General features: G+C 44.2%; 1 protein-coding gene across 1 annotated transcript in view; it reads left to right on the top strand.

The window, feature by feature from the left end:
- hcn4 (hyperpolarization activated cyclic nucleotide-gated potassium channel 4) overlaps window positions 1-16,107 on the top strand; it is an 80,325-nt gene extending 64,218 nt beyond the window's left edge. The window contains exons 7-8 of the mRNA XM_019866681.1: window positions 8,515-8,679; window positions 11,395-16,107. Coding sequence (XP_019722240.1) covers window positions 8,515-8,679; window positions 11,395-13,859 — 2,630 coding nt within the window. The 3' untranslated portion in view covers window positions 13,860-16,107. The remainder of the gene's footprint in view (window positions 1-8,514; window positions 8,680-11,394) is intronic.
- The last annotated feature ends 518 nt before the right edge of the window (window positions 16,108-16,625 follow it).

Here is a 16,625-nt window from a genome sequence, read left to right as displayed (position 1 = left end):
TATATATATATAGTAGATTAGTCAACATGTTGTATACGTCCATGTTTATATTGCAAGGAGCCACGTGACTTATTAGTTTACCAGCGAGGCAAGCATGATTCAGTAAAGGGTCAGTTGCCATCGGGGGCCAAACCATCTGCTGCTGGCCTCCTTTGTCCTGTGCTCCGCTTGCAGCCACTTCTGTCAAACTCCATCTTGATGGTTGGCTTCCAAAGTGAATCGATCAAACACTACCATGCTGCTATTGTTTGACGTGTCTGCACTGCCCAGGCTCCCCCAATTTTTTTTTTTTTTTTTTAGCAAAGCAGCTTGAGACCTGCCAAGATTGTCCACCATGCTCGGCCATGGCCTCTTATTTGTAGCTCTCCAGCCCTCCGGCAAGCAAAGTGCCTTCTGCTGGAGCCAGATATTACAAATTTTGACTCATCGGGTTCAGAGTGCCTGCTGTTATTCCTTGGTGCCCTGGGCCTTGTGTTTTCTCGCATGGTGGCTTTGCTTTATTTCCACGACAGAGAGTTACCCATATCCTTTATTACCATTGATACAGATTTTACAAAGTCATAGATGTATTTTTGTGCCTAGATAAGATGTTTTCTGTGCCCTTTGTTAGTAATTTAAGACAATGTGAGAGACCAGCAAATACCAAAATATACCATGTAGCATATACAGTACCACCCTACTTGTTTTGCGAAATTAATGGAATTAAGTTTTCATATTTTTCGATAGATTTTTATTCAATTATTGGAACTATTGAAAAGAAGGATCATTTTATTTTTGCATATGATACTCTTTAATAAGAAGTGAACACAACTATGAAAAAGTCAAATCAACTGGTCAATATAAAGATGAAATAAACCGGGCTGAAAAATGAAAAAAAAAAAGTTTCACAATAATAATCTACTATATTAGTCAATATTAATAATTATGTTTTTTTCTGAAAATAAGAAACAAAATTTTACTTTTTTTTCCAATGAACATTTTATCGAATGGATTTTCGATTGATATTAATCACGTCTATCATGATACATATTGATATTGAATTATCGCCCAGCCGTAATACTAATAAAGTAACTTTCCCTGCAAAAAGCAAAGCCAAGTCATTTAAGTTGTGTTTTAATTCAAAAGAAAATTGATGAATATTAAGGAAAAAGTAGCCCAAGAATATATATCCACTGAAATGACATTTCTTAGGTTCCTCTAAAACAAACACATCTGGTCACCTTGCAATTCGTGGAAATCAGGAAGGCTGCCACGCTTGATTTTTTTCTGGGGTGGCGGAGAGTGTGTCCATTGGCCTGGCTCGGGAGGTCGAGCGGGGCTGTTACAGTGTGTAGGAGACAGATGCGAGCTGACAAGCGGGAGAGCTGGAGCCCAGGTGAGCGTTGCCAGACCAGAGCAGAGCTGCTGGAAACGGCCACATTATCACAGTCCAAGCAGGCCCACGCGCATGCACTCGCTCATTAATTCACATCCATGCACCCCTGTCGGCACAGAAGATGGCTGCGGTGCACACCGAGGCAAAAATGCACGCACTCAAAGGCCAATGTTTGCTTTTCTGAACGATGCAGGTTTTAGGAGCTGGATCAAAAGTGTGCCTTTACAGAAAAAAAGAATTGTCAGGGATTGATTCCACAAAATGGGAATATTCCCCCTGCCCCCAAACGCTGTTGTTTTACCACAAGGAAACAAAGATTGAGAACTAGAAATTATTGTGTATTTTGTTTTACTTTATAATGAATGGTATTTGGACATGATTGCCATTGGACACCACCATCAATCAAAACTGAAAAGTCTGTAAGTGTTACTCATGAATGGCGTGTCAGGTGCAAAGAGAGAATCTGAACCTGTTTGCCAGTTCGCTATTCACAAATTCATTCATTTGCATTTTCGGCCCTGAAAGCTATCCTCAGCTACGAGTGAAAAAACTCACCTCAAAAACTCATCAAGATCGGTGGTCATAACCAGCAAAGACCCAGTCAGAATAGCCCCAAGCACTGGGAATAGAAAACAACGCCAAAGCAGCAGGAGCATCGCCCCAGACTGTCCGCCATCTTGGCATTCCCAATGAATCATAAAAGTTACGAACAACCAATGGTCACTCACTTCATTTTTGGTATCATGGTACAATGCAATTTATGGCTAAATGCTAAATAATAGCATTTTCTTGACTTGCGCATGTGCAAATCATTACCCAGTGGCATTATAGGAACACATTTTAGCATTTAGCTTACAAGTACGTTCACATGTGTTTAAAGTACGTTCAAATGTATTTGCCAGTCTAAAATGTTGATTCCACATTGGCAGTTCCACGCTTACGTAGTAACCCCCCCCCACCCCCACACCAAAAAAAGAATATTCACTTTTTTTTTTTTTTTTAATGGAGAGAAGAGCATACTTTAGGAATTTTTGTTGTCTTTGAGTATCTAAAAGGGCAAAAACAGCATGTACTGTATGTTGTATATCCTGAATCGGTTCAGCCTGTCTGGCGAGTGCGTTACCTCATGAAGAGACAGCTTTATTGACCAACTTTTGCGGCGCTTTTTTTCTCCTGCCCTGCCTCCAAAGCGGATGCAGTCAAGAGAAAGTCGATAAACAATGACGGAGCGATCGTTGTTTGTCCGTAGAGCATGTAGCCCTGTTATGAATGACACACTGAGCGTCAAGTATCTTGTAAGTTGAGTGGTTCTCAGGCGAAAAAGAGAAAATGAAGATCTTGTTTCCTCACAGAAAGATACAAATAGAATAGGGAAAATGGGTTGGATTTGGGCCTGAGTGTTCCAGATTTTTTCGCTCAAACAGATGGAGATGTGAAGATGTGAGCAGCATCTACTTCACTCCAATACATGTGGATTTTTTTTTTCGATTTTATTCAATACATTTCACGGACAGCAGCAGTTGGGGGTGAACAGTTTCCTACCATCCAGCCATCCATCCATTTTCTGATCCGCTTTATCCTCACAAGGGTCGGCGGCGTGCTGGAGTCTATCCCAGCTGTCTTCGGGCAGTAGGCGGGGGACACCCTGAACCGGTTGCCACCCAATCGCAGGGCACACATAGACAAACAACCATCCGCGCTCACACTCACACTGAGGGACAATTTGGAGTGTTCAGTCAGCCTGCCACGCATGTTTTTGGATTGTGGGAGGAAACCGGAGTACCCAGAGAAAACCCACGCAGGCCCGGGGAGAACATGCAAACTCCACATAGGAAGGCCGGAGCTGGACTGGAACCTGGTACCTCCGCACTGTGAGGTCGACGCGCCAACCAGTTGTCCACCGGGCGGCCATGTTTTTTCGCACAAAATTTTTGGTGTGCGGTGTGGACAATTTGGGCAATGCGGGCACCACACAGAGGTGCGTGGTTGCTGAAATGATGTCCCGGAAATCATGCCGCGTGGAGCTATGCGGACATTGCATTGCAGAATAAGGCAGATGTGCAAACCACTCGACCACTTTGCTCTCCTTTTCTATAATATGCAATGAACTCCGGCATATACATAGTTTGGCATTCGCAAATTCGCCTATTTCTCGATTATGCTCCAGTATTCACTGTCAAGTAGAAAATTCACAGCTTTGTCCTCAGGCCAAAGCACTTTGTCATTTAAAAAAGTGTTTTGCCACCATCTTGGATGGATGTCAACAACTCCTTGTGGCAGAGCTTGATCCTTATTCCTGTCGTTAAATCCTATTTAATTTTGACCTCCAGTCCTTTTTCACTTGAGTTGTGATACATTCCGAATCTTAATATACCCAAAATAATGGCCTTCCTCCTAAACGATGCCTCACCCTCCATCTGTAGTTCACTAAAACAACACCGTGGCCACTGATAGAGCCCATTCATACTCTATCGCTCCCGCTTGTCACACCGGTGTTTAAGTGCTGGTGTAGACACTAATGGGTAGCTTCGACCTTGGCGTGCTCTCACCAAGGTCAGAGAACATTCTGTCTCTGCTCCTCTTCTTGTTATTTTTTCATCGAGCAAGATCCAATTTTCCTTGGTGTCATTCAATTTTGATGAATGCTTTGTCTCATAAGTGTGGAAGAAAAAGATTGGCCTCTCGCCAGACACGTTGGCGGGCGAATATCTCCGCCAGGCCAGATACACCAGCAGACACGATGGGAAAATTCATTGCAAAGCCACATTCATTTTCCCCCTCATTTGCGGAGAATGCCCCCCTCCACCCCCACCCGTCCGACCCCCACTCTCTAAACGCTGCTTCTCATTGGACGATATCACATGTAATGAGATGTCTACAGCCGGTTATCTTGTATTGCGACTGGTGTGGTGTTCACTGGATCTGTCGCAGCCCCTAATGACAGTCGGCAGCTGGTTACGAATCATCTCATTGTTGCTCCAGACAGCACAGAAATGTACGATTGTAGATGAGGATGGAAAAAGAAGACAACGGACTTAGGTTTTGATAGCGCGACTGGCAAAACGCAGGCAGCGGCATTGAATCGGTCCTTGTGCCTATTTTGGGAGCGTTGCGATGAGTCACAAGTAAGCGTGTGAGTAAGCATGCAGGAGCAGCTCCATTCATAAATCGAATGATTGTAACGCATAAAAACGTCCGCAGAAGCCACGGAGAGGTGAACGCTGCAGTCATTTTTGCATTTTTATTTGTTTTTTTGATCTGACTGATCAAGAACAGTTGACACAAGAAGATACATTTGTAAATTAGCAGTGGCACACGCATATACAGGTATATATATATATATATGTGTGTGTGTGTGTACCAACATGCAACATCTTAATCTTTTTTTACCTGTTTAGATTAGATTTGAATATCTTCTAATGCCTCCTCTATGATGTCATTTGAATTTGTTTGTAGTTTGATGACAGTGTTATATATTATTGAGATGACTCATCAATCTAGGCAACCAATCACTGACCGACCTGCATGTGTTTTTTTGGTTTTTTTTTGTTGTTTTTTGATGATGACAGTCTGACACCGGAAAACTTTTCAAGTTTCTACTGTTGCCCTTTTGTATTTATTGCATGTTAGCTTCATCCTATTTTGCAGTCTCTCTTATTCAAGACCCTGTTTCAGGATATTAGTCTTGCTCCAAGGTATCTTATTGTTTCGCCTTGAGAGGGTTTGCTGTGGCTCCTAACGCAACCGCAGATAATTCTTTCTTCGCCGCGCTCTCGTCCGGTCCCGCCAAGTGTGTGAGCTTGACTTGTGTGCAAAGACACGTCCACGAGGCCGGAGGGCTGACAGCCTGCATCCCTAACAGCTCATCTTTGCCCCGCCGGCTTCATCCAGAAAGCCACAGGACAAGAGGATTTAATACAGCGCTGCGGTGCTCCTCTCCAGAGGGGATTACCGGAGCGCTGCCGGCGCAACTACAGCCAGGGCTGCCCCGCTAGCAACCACTTACAGTGCACGCGCACACACACACACACACACACACACACACACACACACACACACACACACACACGGGTATTTTTATACTCGCCTATTCACAGCTGTCTTCTCCACTTGGCCATGTTCTGCTCAGCCATCTCCTCTTTTCATCTGCACTTGATGTTCCTCACTCACATTCTGCCTTCCCTGCCCATCGCATATTCTCAAAACTACTTTGCACTCCATTAGAATTTAGGATTCTGTACATTATGATCAAGACGTACCACCAAACATTTCTTTTTTAGTGTTTTTCGACACTGTCCACCCATTTTCTATTGCAGTTGTCCTCGTGAGACTTACAGGGGAGCTGGAGCCTTTCCCAGCTGGAAATGGTAACAGCCAATATCAGAAACTTTTCAATCATGAAAGCTTAAGAAATGAATTCATCTGAGCTGAGTGTTCAGGACATTTCCTGTTCTACTCTCTAATAGTGTTGAGTTCCAGTTCCAGTTGAGTTGAGTTGAGAGTTCCAATTTGAACCCATTCTCAACTCAACTCAACTGTATATATTAAGCACTTTAAAACAACCATCGCTGTATACAAAGTGCTGTTGTCTTTACCAAATATGGTTCTCTTCTCCATGAAAATTGAATTCGAGCTCCAACCCTAACAAAAATGCACACACTGGAGTTACTATGAAATGGCTGCTTCTTAAGCAGTTCTTACTTTAGCTTTGCCTCCCCACATCTCAAACATCAGACACTGTGAGGCAGACTTGCTAACCACTGTAAATAATCAAATTACTCTAGATAAGAAGTGACGCAGGTGAGAAAGTTAAAGCGAGAAGCCTACGGCCTTTTTCCCCAGCAAAATGGGTCGTGGCGGTGAAGAGCATTGATGTGATGGGCCCTGATTGTTAGCAGCCTTTAACGCAGCCTCAGCATTGTGCTTCACCTCGCGCCCGCATTCTCACGCGCCACCATCATACCCTCGCAGCCAAACGTAAACAGCAGCCGGCGTTGCAAATGTTTTTATTGATTAAAAGAGACGTGGCCTCGTGCGCACCAGAAATCCGTGTGGGAGGTGTGTTTGCCAACATACGGAATATGAAGGGGATAAACGGGAAATGGCTTTCTGAGAAACAGAGAGTGGGATAGCAGGAGAAGCTAAAGAGATATTGGATGAAATGGACACACACCCACACACACACACACCAAATACAATGAAATAACCCAAAAGTTAGCATCTACGGCATCCTCGTAGGTGCATTCATATCTCCATATGCATATATATAGAATATATAGCCTCTATTATCACCGCCACTTACACTGCAAAGCTCTCATGAATAAAACATGCGACAGCGGCTCGCGATCATGCATGCATACTCATTCTGTGCAGACAGCAGCACACACACACACACACACACACACACACACGCACACAGACACATGCATACATGTAATTGCACACTGTATAGGCAGATGTGCAAACTGAGTGCAAACCTGTTAAATGGACCATTAGTTTCTTGAGTAGCTATGGCAGATGACATCTGACAGATCTCACTATTTAAGGGAAGCTGTGGTTTGAATATGAGTGTAAATGTTTATCTATGTGCAATTGACTGCCGACCAATTTAGGGTGCACCCCACCTGTCCGTCCAAGCCAGATGAGCTCCCCCGCAACCGTCATGAATGAGAATGCTATAGATTGATGGTCATACATTACAGTAGTGTGTAAAAGTCGCAAAATGTGTTATTTTAGCAATGCTATAATGACCATTCCAAAACTCATTGGAATGTGTGTGTGTGTGTGTGTGTGTGTGTGTGTGTGCGCGCTTGTGTTAGTTTTGAGCTGTAATATACTATTCACCACTAGGTAGCAGACATGGTTTAGTTGCACTTGCACTGGCTTTGTCACGGTTGCGAGGTGGTGGTGGACCCCAAAAAGCAGGCAGGAGGGAGGAGCAGGGTGTATTTGAAGAAGTGTATTGATAAAACACAGAAAACTAAATCCTAAACAAACAAAGTCCAAAGTATCAAACAAAAACCATGACTGAAGCTCAAAACTATCAATAACAAAAACATGACCTAAACATGACCTAAACATGACTGACAAACAAACATGACAGCAGCAAAAAGCAACAATGACCCGACACCGAGTGTTCGGGCTGGGAGTCTTTTTAAAACACTAATTACATAATGACCAACAGGTGTGCAGCTGCAGGGAGAGCCCTACAGTGCCACCTGTTGGTCCCAAACCGAATCATGACAGGCTTGTTTACTGCCCCGTACTACTACTACATGAGTAGGACGAATAATTTTTTGCAGATTTGGAATGGCATGCATGACAAACAGTTGTTGAATAATATTACATTTTTTTGTGAGTTGATTCTTGTAAAAAAAATAAAAAAAAAAAAATAATAATAAATTTAAAAAAAAAAGCACAAAATCAGTTCTAGTACTTGATGTTGGTTTGCTGTTCAGTAGCTTTGTGTCGTCCTTGAATGGTAATTTTTAGGCAAGAGAGCTCTTTACACTGGAAAAAAAAAATCACGTTTTTTGCCTGTTAAAAAAAATTAATGCAGTAACAAAGGAGGGCACGTGTGAGTCCATCAGTCAGCTGCTGTCAGTATTTTAGGTCCACTCAGTTTGTCCAAGTTGTCAGTGACAGCCAAACAGCATTGAGAACGGAGTTACTGGTCCTGCGTCTAAGTCCTGGTTGTGTGTAAGTTGTGCAACTTACACACAACCAAAATACTGAAAAAAACAAAACTGTTTTATACCTTTCAGTCCCACAGACTTCAATTATGTGTCTCGTATTGTTTTTATTTCACCAATCACCATGCTGTGCATGTCTGTGTATGTGTGTGGTATGTGTGTGTTGCTTTCATTTACATTTTACACAATTTGGCAGTGTGTGATGTGGAAATTACGTTCTCGATGCCGAATGGCTGTCACCGATGAGGGAGAGACTGGACCCACGTGGGCCTGCCCGAAAAACTGACAGAAACAGTCACATCAGCGATTTTTTTTTTTTTGTCTAGTTCACTCACGTTTGACCACGTGGCTTGGTGTGGCCGGGGCCATAGCATATTAACGGCTAATGATGGGATACCAATGAAATCACAAATGTCTTTTTGTTTGTTTTGTTTGGGTTCATTGCAGAGATTTGTTTGTTGACTCGCGGCAGACGTACGGCCAGCGTGCGAGCCGACACGTACTGTCGTCTCTACTCGCTGTCGGTGGACAACTTCAACGAGGTCCTGGAGGAGTATCCCATGATGCGACGGGCCTTTGAGACAGTTGCCTTGGACAGACTGGACAGGATTGGTAAGGATTTGTCTCTTATGTCCACATTTCCACCAACCCTAAACCTAACACACAAATCCCGATCGAGCCTTAATTTACTGTATTGAGTACAAGGAGACTATTGGGGACAAAGTTTTCACATTTATAAAAGTACATATTGTTATATACATACAGTACATTTGGATCATTTTAATGGACTAAATTCTGATTCCTTTTAAGGCTATATTTAACTAAACAAGTGAATAAATAATGATATCGAGAAAGAAGAACTAAAATACAATATGTTACATTTATAAAATCAGTCCAGCTCTTGGTAGTGTTTTCTCCTTCTCATTTTCATGAATGATGGTTGACGACAGTGATGGCCCCGTGTACCATAAGCAATCATCAAGTCTGCCATGGGAAATTATCCAATTGCACACAACGGTTCAAAAAAATTGATTATATATTTACTCCAAATAATGTATCTTTGTTCGACTATATGTCAGCAATTTATAGTGACGAGCATTACAATTAAATACTCTTCTACATAACAGAGAGCACATAACAAAATAAAAAACTAACAGACTTTACTTTGACCTGCACAGGGAGCAAAATTTTAATTTAATAAGACCTCCGTCAGCGACTTCTCCACCCTGCCATCCCCTTTTGTGGAAATTGTTGAGCCAACATCACGTTTGAGCACTCGGCCAAGCCGTTGAAAACTTCGGTCAAAGCTTTTGAGTTCCCCGTTTGCTCCACATTGCAGACAATTGATATTCTCAGCATATCCATCAGTCTACTCAAAGCCCTGCGCAAATAAAATATTCACAATGAGAGGCACGTCCGTATCATCACTCAGCCGTCACTCGCCTGCTCGGTTTTTATCCTCGGCTATGTTTAGCAGGGAGGATAGAGACATTGCTTATAGGCGGGGGAGACTCTTTGTCGCAAATGGCTGCCTTGAAAATATACGGCGGGCTGATAGTGATCTTCGAGATGGTCTCCTGTGTACAGCCCTTTATCCTGCCTGTACGTCCCTCTCTCCCTTAATAAAGTCACCGGCGCACCGTATAGCGCTGACGCACAAATTAATGACTTACTTGATGGACTTGCACAATCTGATTAGAGGTTTTGCGAGCGATTAGCAAGCAGGTGGATTGGGGGTTGTCCTCGGAGGAAGCGCTCCAGCCGCATATAGCAACCAGTCATAACGGACGGCTTGTTCTGCATCTAATTGCATTTGGAATATCTTGGGGTTATTCAGGCTGGAATTGAGAATGGCAGGCCTACGAATTGACCCTGTCACCGCTCGATTACAGCTAATGGACTTAGAGGTCAGGGCTTTGTGCAGTTTCTGAGGGAGGGTGGAGTCATCTAGTCTGTTTGACCTTGGCAGTCCTTGACAGACTTGACTTTGAGAGCGGTGTTGACAAGCCAATAACAATTCCAAATCAAGTAAAACCTCAGAACAGCTGCTGTAAAAAACATCCTTAAACCCTGAAATCATCACATGCGGTAAATCACGATATATAACAAGAAACATTTGTTGTCTTCTCATTTTGGGGGGGTTGAGGTATATTTTTGGAACATTGAAAGGTCATGTCATTGTCAAGAATTTTAGGATTTAAAAAAAAAAAAGTCAATTACGGTAGTGTTGCTGCCCTACTATGCTTTTTGTTTGTCACTAAAGATGGTGGTGGAGGACCCCAAAAAGCAGGCAAGAGGGAGGAGCAGGGTGAACTTGACAAAATGTATTAATCAAACACTGAGAAAACCAAATCCCAAACAAGCAAAGTCCTGAAAACAACAAGAATTCAAAGTAACAACAAAACCCATGGCAGAAGCAAAAAATATGACTTGACAAACACAAACCGACAGAAGCAACAGACACAATGACCCGACACCAAGTGGTCGGGAGTCCTTTTAACAGAAAGCCTACTAATGACATGATGACCAACAGGTGTGCCGCTGTAGGAGGAGCCCAACAGAGCCACCTGTTGGTCCCAAACAAATCAACTGTGACAGTGTTGATTTTTATGTTACCTGACAAAAATGTAATATATCATATTATATCTTGATGAATTGACATGTTGAAATGTGTATAAATGGAAAAATAATGAAATAATTGCATTTATTCGCGTATTTACCGAATTGCCCACGGAAGATAATATTCGAATTTGAATGACCTTATCAGGATTTGTTTCTTTATTTATTTGTTTACTCCACTTTACTCATGATGATCCCCATGACAGATATATTCATTCATTCAGTCAGTCAGTTAGTTTGATTTTAGATTTCTTCTTTTTTGGTCCAAAAGCCACCCAAATGAATATGCATCCACTTGCATAAGGGTTTGTTTGTCTATGGAATCGCACAGTCAGAGCTACTGAGACATAAACCGACTCCTGTTTGAGGCTGTCATGCTTCCTCGTTTCTGGGTGGTTTCTATCCCACCTGTCTTTATTGCTGTTTCTCTTTGTCTCCACTCTGTTTGTCTTCCCCGTTGCATTCTGCAATCTCATTATCTCTTTCTTGAGCATTTTGCTGTGATTCCTCTGTACCCTTTTTGTGCTAGCTTCCACAGGCGAGGGATGCTGTAAAATAAGGTTGTCGCTCGAGTACATTAAAAAAAAAAAAAAATGTCAGCTGAGCACTATCTGCTGAAGATATGCTCATTCTTGTTTTTTCCCTCTCCCTTTCTTTCTCCCCTGTCGCTGTCTGTTTGTGTGTCTGTTTCTCTGTATGCGTTGATAGGCAAGAAAAATTCCATCCTGCAGCATAAGGTGCAGCATGACCTCAGCTCGGGTGTCCTCAACTACCAGGAGAATGAAATCATCCAACAAATTGTGCAGCACGACAGGGACATGGCCCACTGTGCCCACCTTCTGCAGAACGCCCCTCCCCAGACACCACCTTCGCCCACACCTGTCATCTGGGCCCCACTAATCCAGGCGCCTCTCCAGGCGGCCGCCGCCACCACTTCGGTCGCAATCGCTCTCACACACCATCCCCACCTTCCACCGACTCTCTTCAGGCCTCCGGTTTCAGTGCTTGGGTCCCTGAAGGATCCCCCCAGTCGGCAAAAGAAGTTTCACACTTTTGGGCCGTCTTCGCCAGCTCCTGGGTCTGCTGGGGATTCTCCTGTCAGCACACCTTCGAAACGGCGTACCGGTGTGGACATGTCCTTACTGGCCTCTTTTCAGGCTCAGCATGTAGAATCAGGTTCGGGGGCAACTAGCTCTAGCCAACAGGGTTCAGGTAGTGGAGGCCACCATGGACTGAATGAGAACAAGTCAGGGTTTAATGTGAGCGGCTCCTCTGCGCTTCCTCGCAAACCGTACTCATCATCCAGTTCGCCCTCATCGAGTTTGGCCCAGCTGCACTCACAACCACAGCATCAGCAGCCTTTTCGCTCCACCACCCCGCCTTTATCCAATTTGTTCCACCAAACATCGACGGGTGGAAGCACAGGGTCGGGAATAAGCGGAAGTGCAGTCGGCGCCTGCGGTGGTGCAGGAGACTGGCCTCTGAGTGGAGAAGTCGGAGGGTCTTTGGAAGGGGCGAGCGGAGGTGACGGTGGATGGGCCGGTGAGGATTTTACAGCCACAACGACGGAAGCGAGTACGCTGAAACCCTTCAGATTGGGAGCAGCTCCCGGTGGATCAGTGGGGGGTATCTCAGGGGAATCACCGGGAGGGGTTTCTGAAGGATCAACAGGTGGTGCTTGTGGCAGAACAGCAGCAGGGGTCTCAGGCGGTGTTACCTGTGTGTCAGTATCAGATCCAGCCAGAAGATCTTTGGGAGGGGTCTCACTTGCATCACTAGGAAGGGCTTCTGGCGAATTATTCATAGGAAGGGCTTCTGGCGGTTCATTCGAAGGGACCTCTCTAGAATCAATGTTATCAACCACCACTGGAGGATCATTAGGGAGGGCTTCAGTTGGGACAGCAGGAGAGACCTCTGGAGATTTACTGGTCTCGACAACTGCCGCAGGGTCATTAGGGAGGACTTCCCGTGGCTCAGTAGGTGGGACTTATGAAAAATTAAGTGTAGCAGTGACCAATAGCGGATCGCTCGGGCGACCCTCTTTTGGATCAAAGGTTTCCGGAGGAGCGAACGGAGGAGTAGCTGTGGGTTCCCTTATTGGCATTTCGAGTGACTGTCTAATATCAACTCTTGGAGGAGGATCTCTGGGAAGGGCTTCCAGTGGAGCTGCAGCGAGCTACATCGAGGTAGGTCCAAGTGGGACAGGGGGAGGAGGGATTGCTGCACATAACAGCAGGACAACAGAGGGCGCAGTAGGGGGCCATGCAGTAACTGGTCCTTCAGGGGGGGCTTCAGGTGGCACCACAGAGGGACTTATTTCTTCTACACGCTGTCAGAGCCCAATATCTACTGGCTCTTCCAGCCCCATGCCAGGACAGCTTCTCTACAATCAGCCACCCCCCAAGCCTCCTCAACTGACCCCCTTGCAACAATTTGCTGGAGGGGGCAGGACTACAAGTGGCTTGAACCTCCTCCACTCCCCACCACACGGCTTCTCTTCTTCAAGCAAAGGGGATAATGGCCAGCAGCCCAGCGAGGGTTCACCGTCATCGCTTGGGCATTTTAGCCTGGCAAGTCTCCAGTCCGGATATCTTCCACACCAGTTGTCTTTGGAGAGGTCTGCCTTGGCTTCCCTGGCCCAGTACGGTTCAGCCAACGTCTCGCCATGCCTTACTCCGGTGGCACCGAGCCCAACTATTCAAAGCCCGGTGACAAGCAGGACTTTCCACTTCAGCGACCCATCCAGTGCCACAGGATCCCACAGTTCCCTGCTCATGCCTCAGTCCTCTCTTCCTTCACATCCTTCGGTCCAGACACACACCGCAGGAAGAGATACACAGCCTGGTCGTTTTTCTGAGGATCTAAAGCTGCTATCTAGCTCGCATTCATCTCTTCCCCAGGAGGTGGCCCAGGCCTTAGGGTACCAAACTGCTTGCTCCTCTGTGGAAACTGGTTATTACCCCTCACCTTTCTCCTCACCCACTCTCAAATCCAAAACCTGTAGCTCGGTTCCCGGTCATTTGACTCCTCCAATTCAGCTTTCTCCGGGCCACCCCCATCAGACTCACTCTGTCGTAGCCTCGCCGTCCCCATCGCTCCGGAGGGGCTCCTCTGCCTACTCGTCAGATCTCGAAACTCAAGCAGTCCGCTCAAAGCTTCCTTCCAATTTGTGAGGATTGATCACACCCTCCTGTGCTCCTCCAGACTGAAACGCATACAAACGTTATCTCACGTGGGGTTGCTTTCATTTTCTTTGATCAGATGTCACTGTGTTCCGCTTTTTATTTTACCTTAAACTCGCTGTGATTTAATAGACACTTGACCAGGTAACAATCTTTTATGCTTTGTCCTATTCTTATTTACGTCATGTATATAGATAGAGGTATATTTAAGTAATATGTTAATCGAGGAGGGTGTGAAAATGATCTCTATTTAAAGGACTGTCATTTCTTGACAGGAGAGGGCAGGTCAATACTCAAATACTCATTTTGTCTGCAGGCACCTATGCACTAACACCTGCATCCAAGGCTTTTTGTGTGTCTCAACAAAAGTGATCTACATTTTTTTGCTAAAATGATACATGTCATATGGGATCGCATATTGTTGATTCTCAAATGTATAGACTGTGCTTATTTATCATGTGTATCTGTGTATACCTTTTGAAACCTTATGACACACACAAAAAAAAAATAGGAAACCAAAAAAGACTTCCAGTAAGGTAAATCCCTCCAACCCCTTATTTTATAGCACTCTATTGTAATATTATTAAGAATAATAATAATAATGTATTTGAATGCAGGGCGAAGAGGGCCGCAAGTGAGCTAGCCTCCATTTCACTGTGGAGATTACTGCAGCATGTGTGTCCCAACAAACTCACTTTGTCTTCCAAAATCATGCCGCTAAACCTTTTTCCAACGCCCATGTCATTTCGTTCGTCCCGAATGTGTGCGGCTGCTGCGCAAGTGTGCGACTCAGCAGAACAGTTCGATGCAAGGCAAGACGTTGCCTTTTTTTCCATTTGTTTTCCACGTTAAAAAAACCCAGACTTTCATGAAGCACGGGTTGTCTGTGTTGATTCTCAGCCATCCAAGTCATTAGTGTGACACACAAGCTGCGGTTCATCCTCTAAATTTGAAGTGAAGGCAACCAGAGCATCTGCCTCTGATTCAACTTCAGTGGGTAAACCGTAGCTTGCATGTGGTGTGGCGTAGCACTTGGACCATTTGAAAAAAATAAATATACATCAAATTTTCAGCGCTGAGAATGGAAATGAACAACGTGATCATTGATATGCTCATTATTTTGTCTTCTATGGCTGCTATCGTATCAACATGGGAACGTCTCTTTAAGATGTTGAATGTATGGACATTTAGCGCCGGTTAAAAAAAAATGGAATTACTGTAGCACCAAAACAAGACTGTTCTGTCACTTAAAAATGGCAGTCGGGTTCAATGTATTGGACAAGTTTTCATCAGCAGCCGTTTCTGTTGCTAAAGTGGCCTTTGAGAAGACTTATTGAGCATTATTACATGCTTACGATTAAAACTTGTTAAGTTAAAGTAGCATCTTCCCCAATGCTATCATGCAATACTTCAAGTGTAGCAGAAAGCATGTGTATACTAATGTTGGTACTGTTCAGACCGTTTGGGTGCAGGGAAGCATAACACTATTTTAATTCTCTTTTGTTTTGTTTTTTTTTGGGGGTTTTTTTCCATGCTAAGGTTCTTTTGAGGAGCTACCCGGTGGAATTGTACCCTCGAGCGGATGTAGCGCAGCTTCACAATAGCTTACTATTATGTCGGTCTCTGATGGGTACACTCAATTTTCATGCTCTAACGTCAAATTCTTTACCGTCAATCAATTGTCATGTCCTTTCTTCGACAGACTGTAGAATACAGACATAGGCACTTTATCCTCCGAACCAATTTTTAAAAGGTAAGAGATCCCACAAATGACAAGGGGAAAAAAAAGGAATCATCATGTGTGTTCTTACTGCTTTTATGTGTGTGGTGTACTCAGAAAGACCAAACACAGCACACATATTGCAATCAGAAACTTTTGACACATTTCATGAGCAGCTCGGGGGGAGGAAAAAAATCAACTCTTAACACACCCCACAGCACAGCGTAATCGCTCATGATCGTTTTCGAGAGACTTACAAAGATCAAGCATTTGCTGACTTTGATTGCAAGGGTTGGGAAAATGCTCAAATCTGGTCCGATTTTCATTTTAGCCAAAAATGAGTTGGAGGCAGACAAGGACAGAGGATATGTTTCAACGAGTTGGTCTGCAGCTCGTCACCGATACGCATACATCCAGGCAGGTTCCTCTCCAACAGCTGAGGCCTCATCAACTCGGTCGCAGCAGCCTAATTTAACAAGACGTTTGCAAGGCTAACATGGAGTCACTCACAGAAACACACACACAGAAACACACACACACACACACACACACACACACACACACACACACACACACACACACACACACACATCGGCACTCTGTGGCAATCTCCCCCTCATTAAAGCTTCCCCACAAGTCGATATAATGAGGTGCAGCACACACGCAGGACGTGACACTGCTGTTTACGTATTTAGACGCATGCAAATCAAATAGCAACAAGGATGTTTCTTAAACACCCTTAAGATTTTATTTCCAAAGAGCAAGGGGTCATTTCACGTGCAGAAATTTGATTGGACATGCAAATACATCCACATCAATGAAATGAGTCATTTGGGGCGCTCCAAAAATAATTCAGGAAGTATTTGGATTTTCAGGTCGACAGTCGATCAGAGGAAGGGACCAAAATGCAAAACTTGAAACTAAATTATCTTTGGTCTAAACAGAAACCAATTTAATAACTGCAAACAGCTCACAGTAACTTCTTCAATAAATGACAGATTTTCAAATAAAAGACTATAAACATTTTACAATGTATG

This window comes from Hippocampus comes, unplaced genomic scaffold (assembly GCF_001891065.2).
Source record: "Hippocampus comes isolate QL1 unplaced genomic scaffold, H_comes_QL1_v1.1 scaffold82, whole genome shotgun sequence".
NCBI classification, from domain to species: Eukaryota; Metazoa; Chordata; class Actinopteri; order Syngnathiformes; family Syngnathidae; genus Hippocampus; species Hippocampus comes.
The sequence above is the reverse complement of the archived record's forward strand: the minus strand, read 5'-3'. Positions and strand labels throughout refer to the sequence as shown.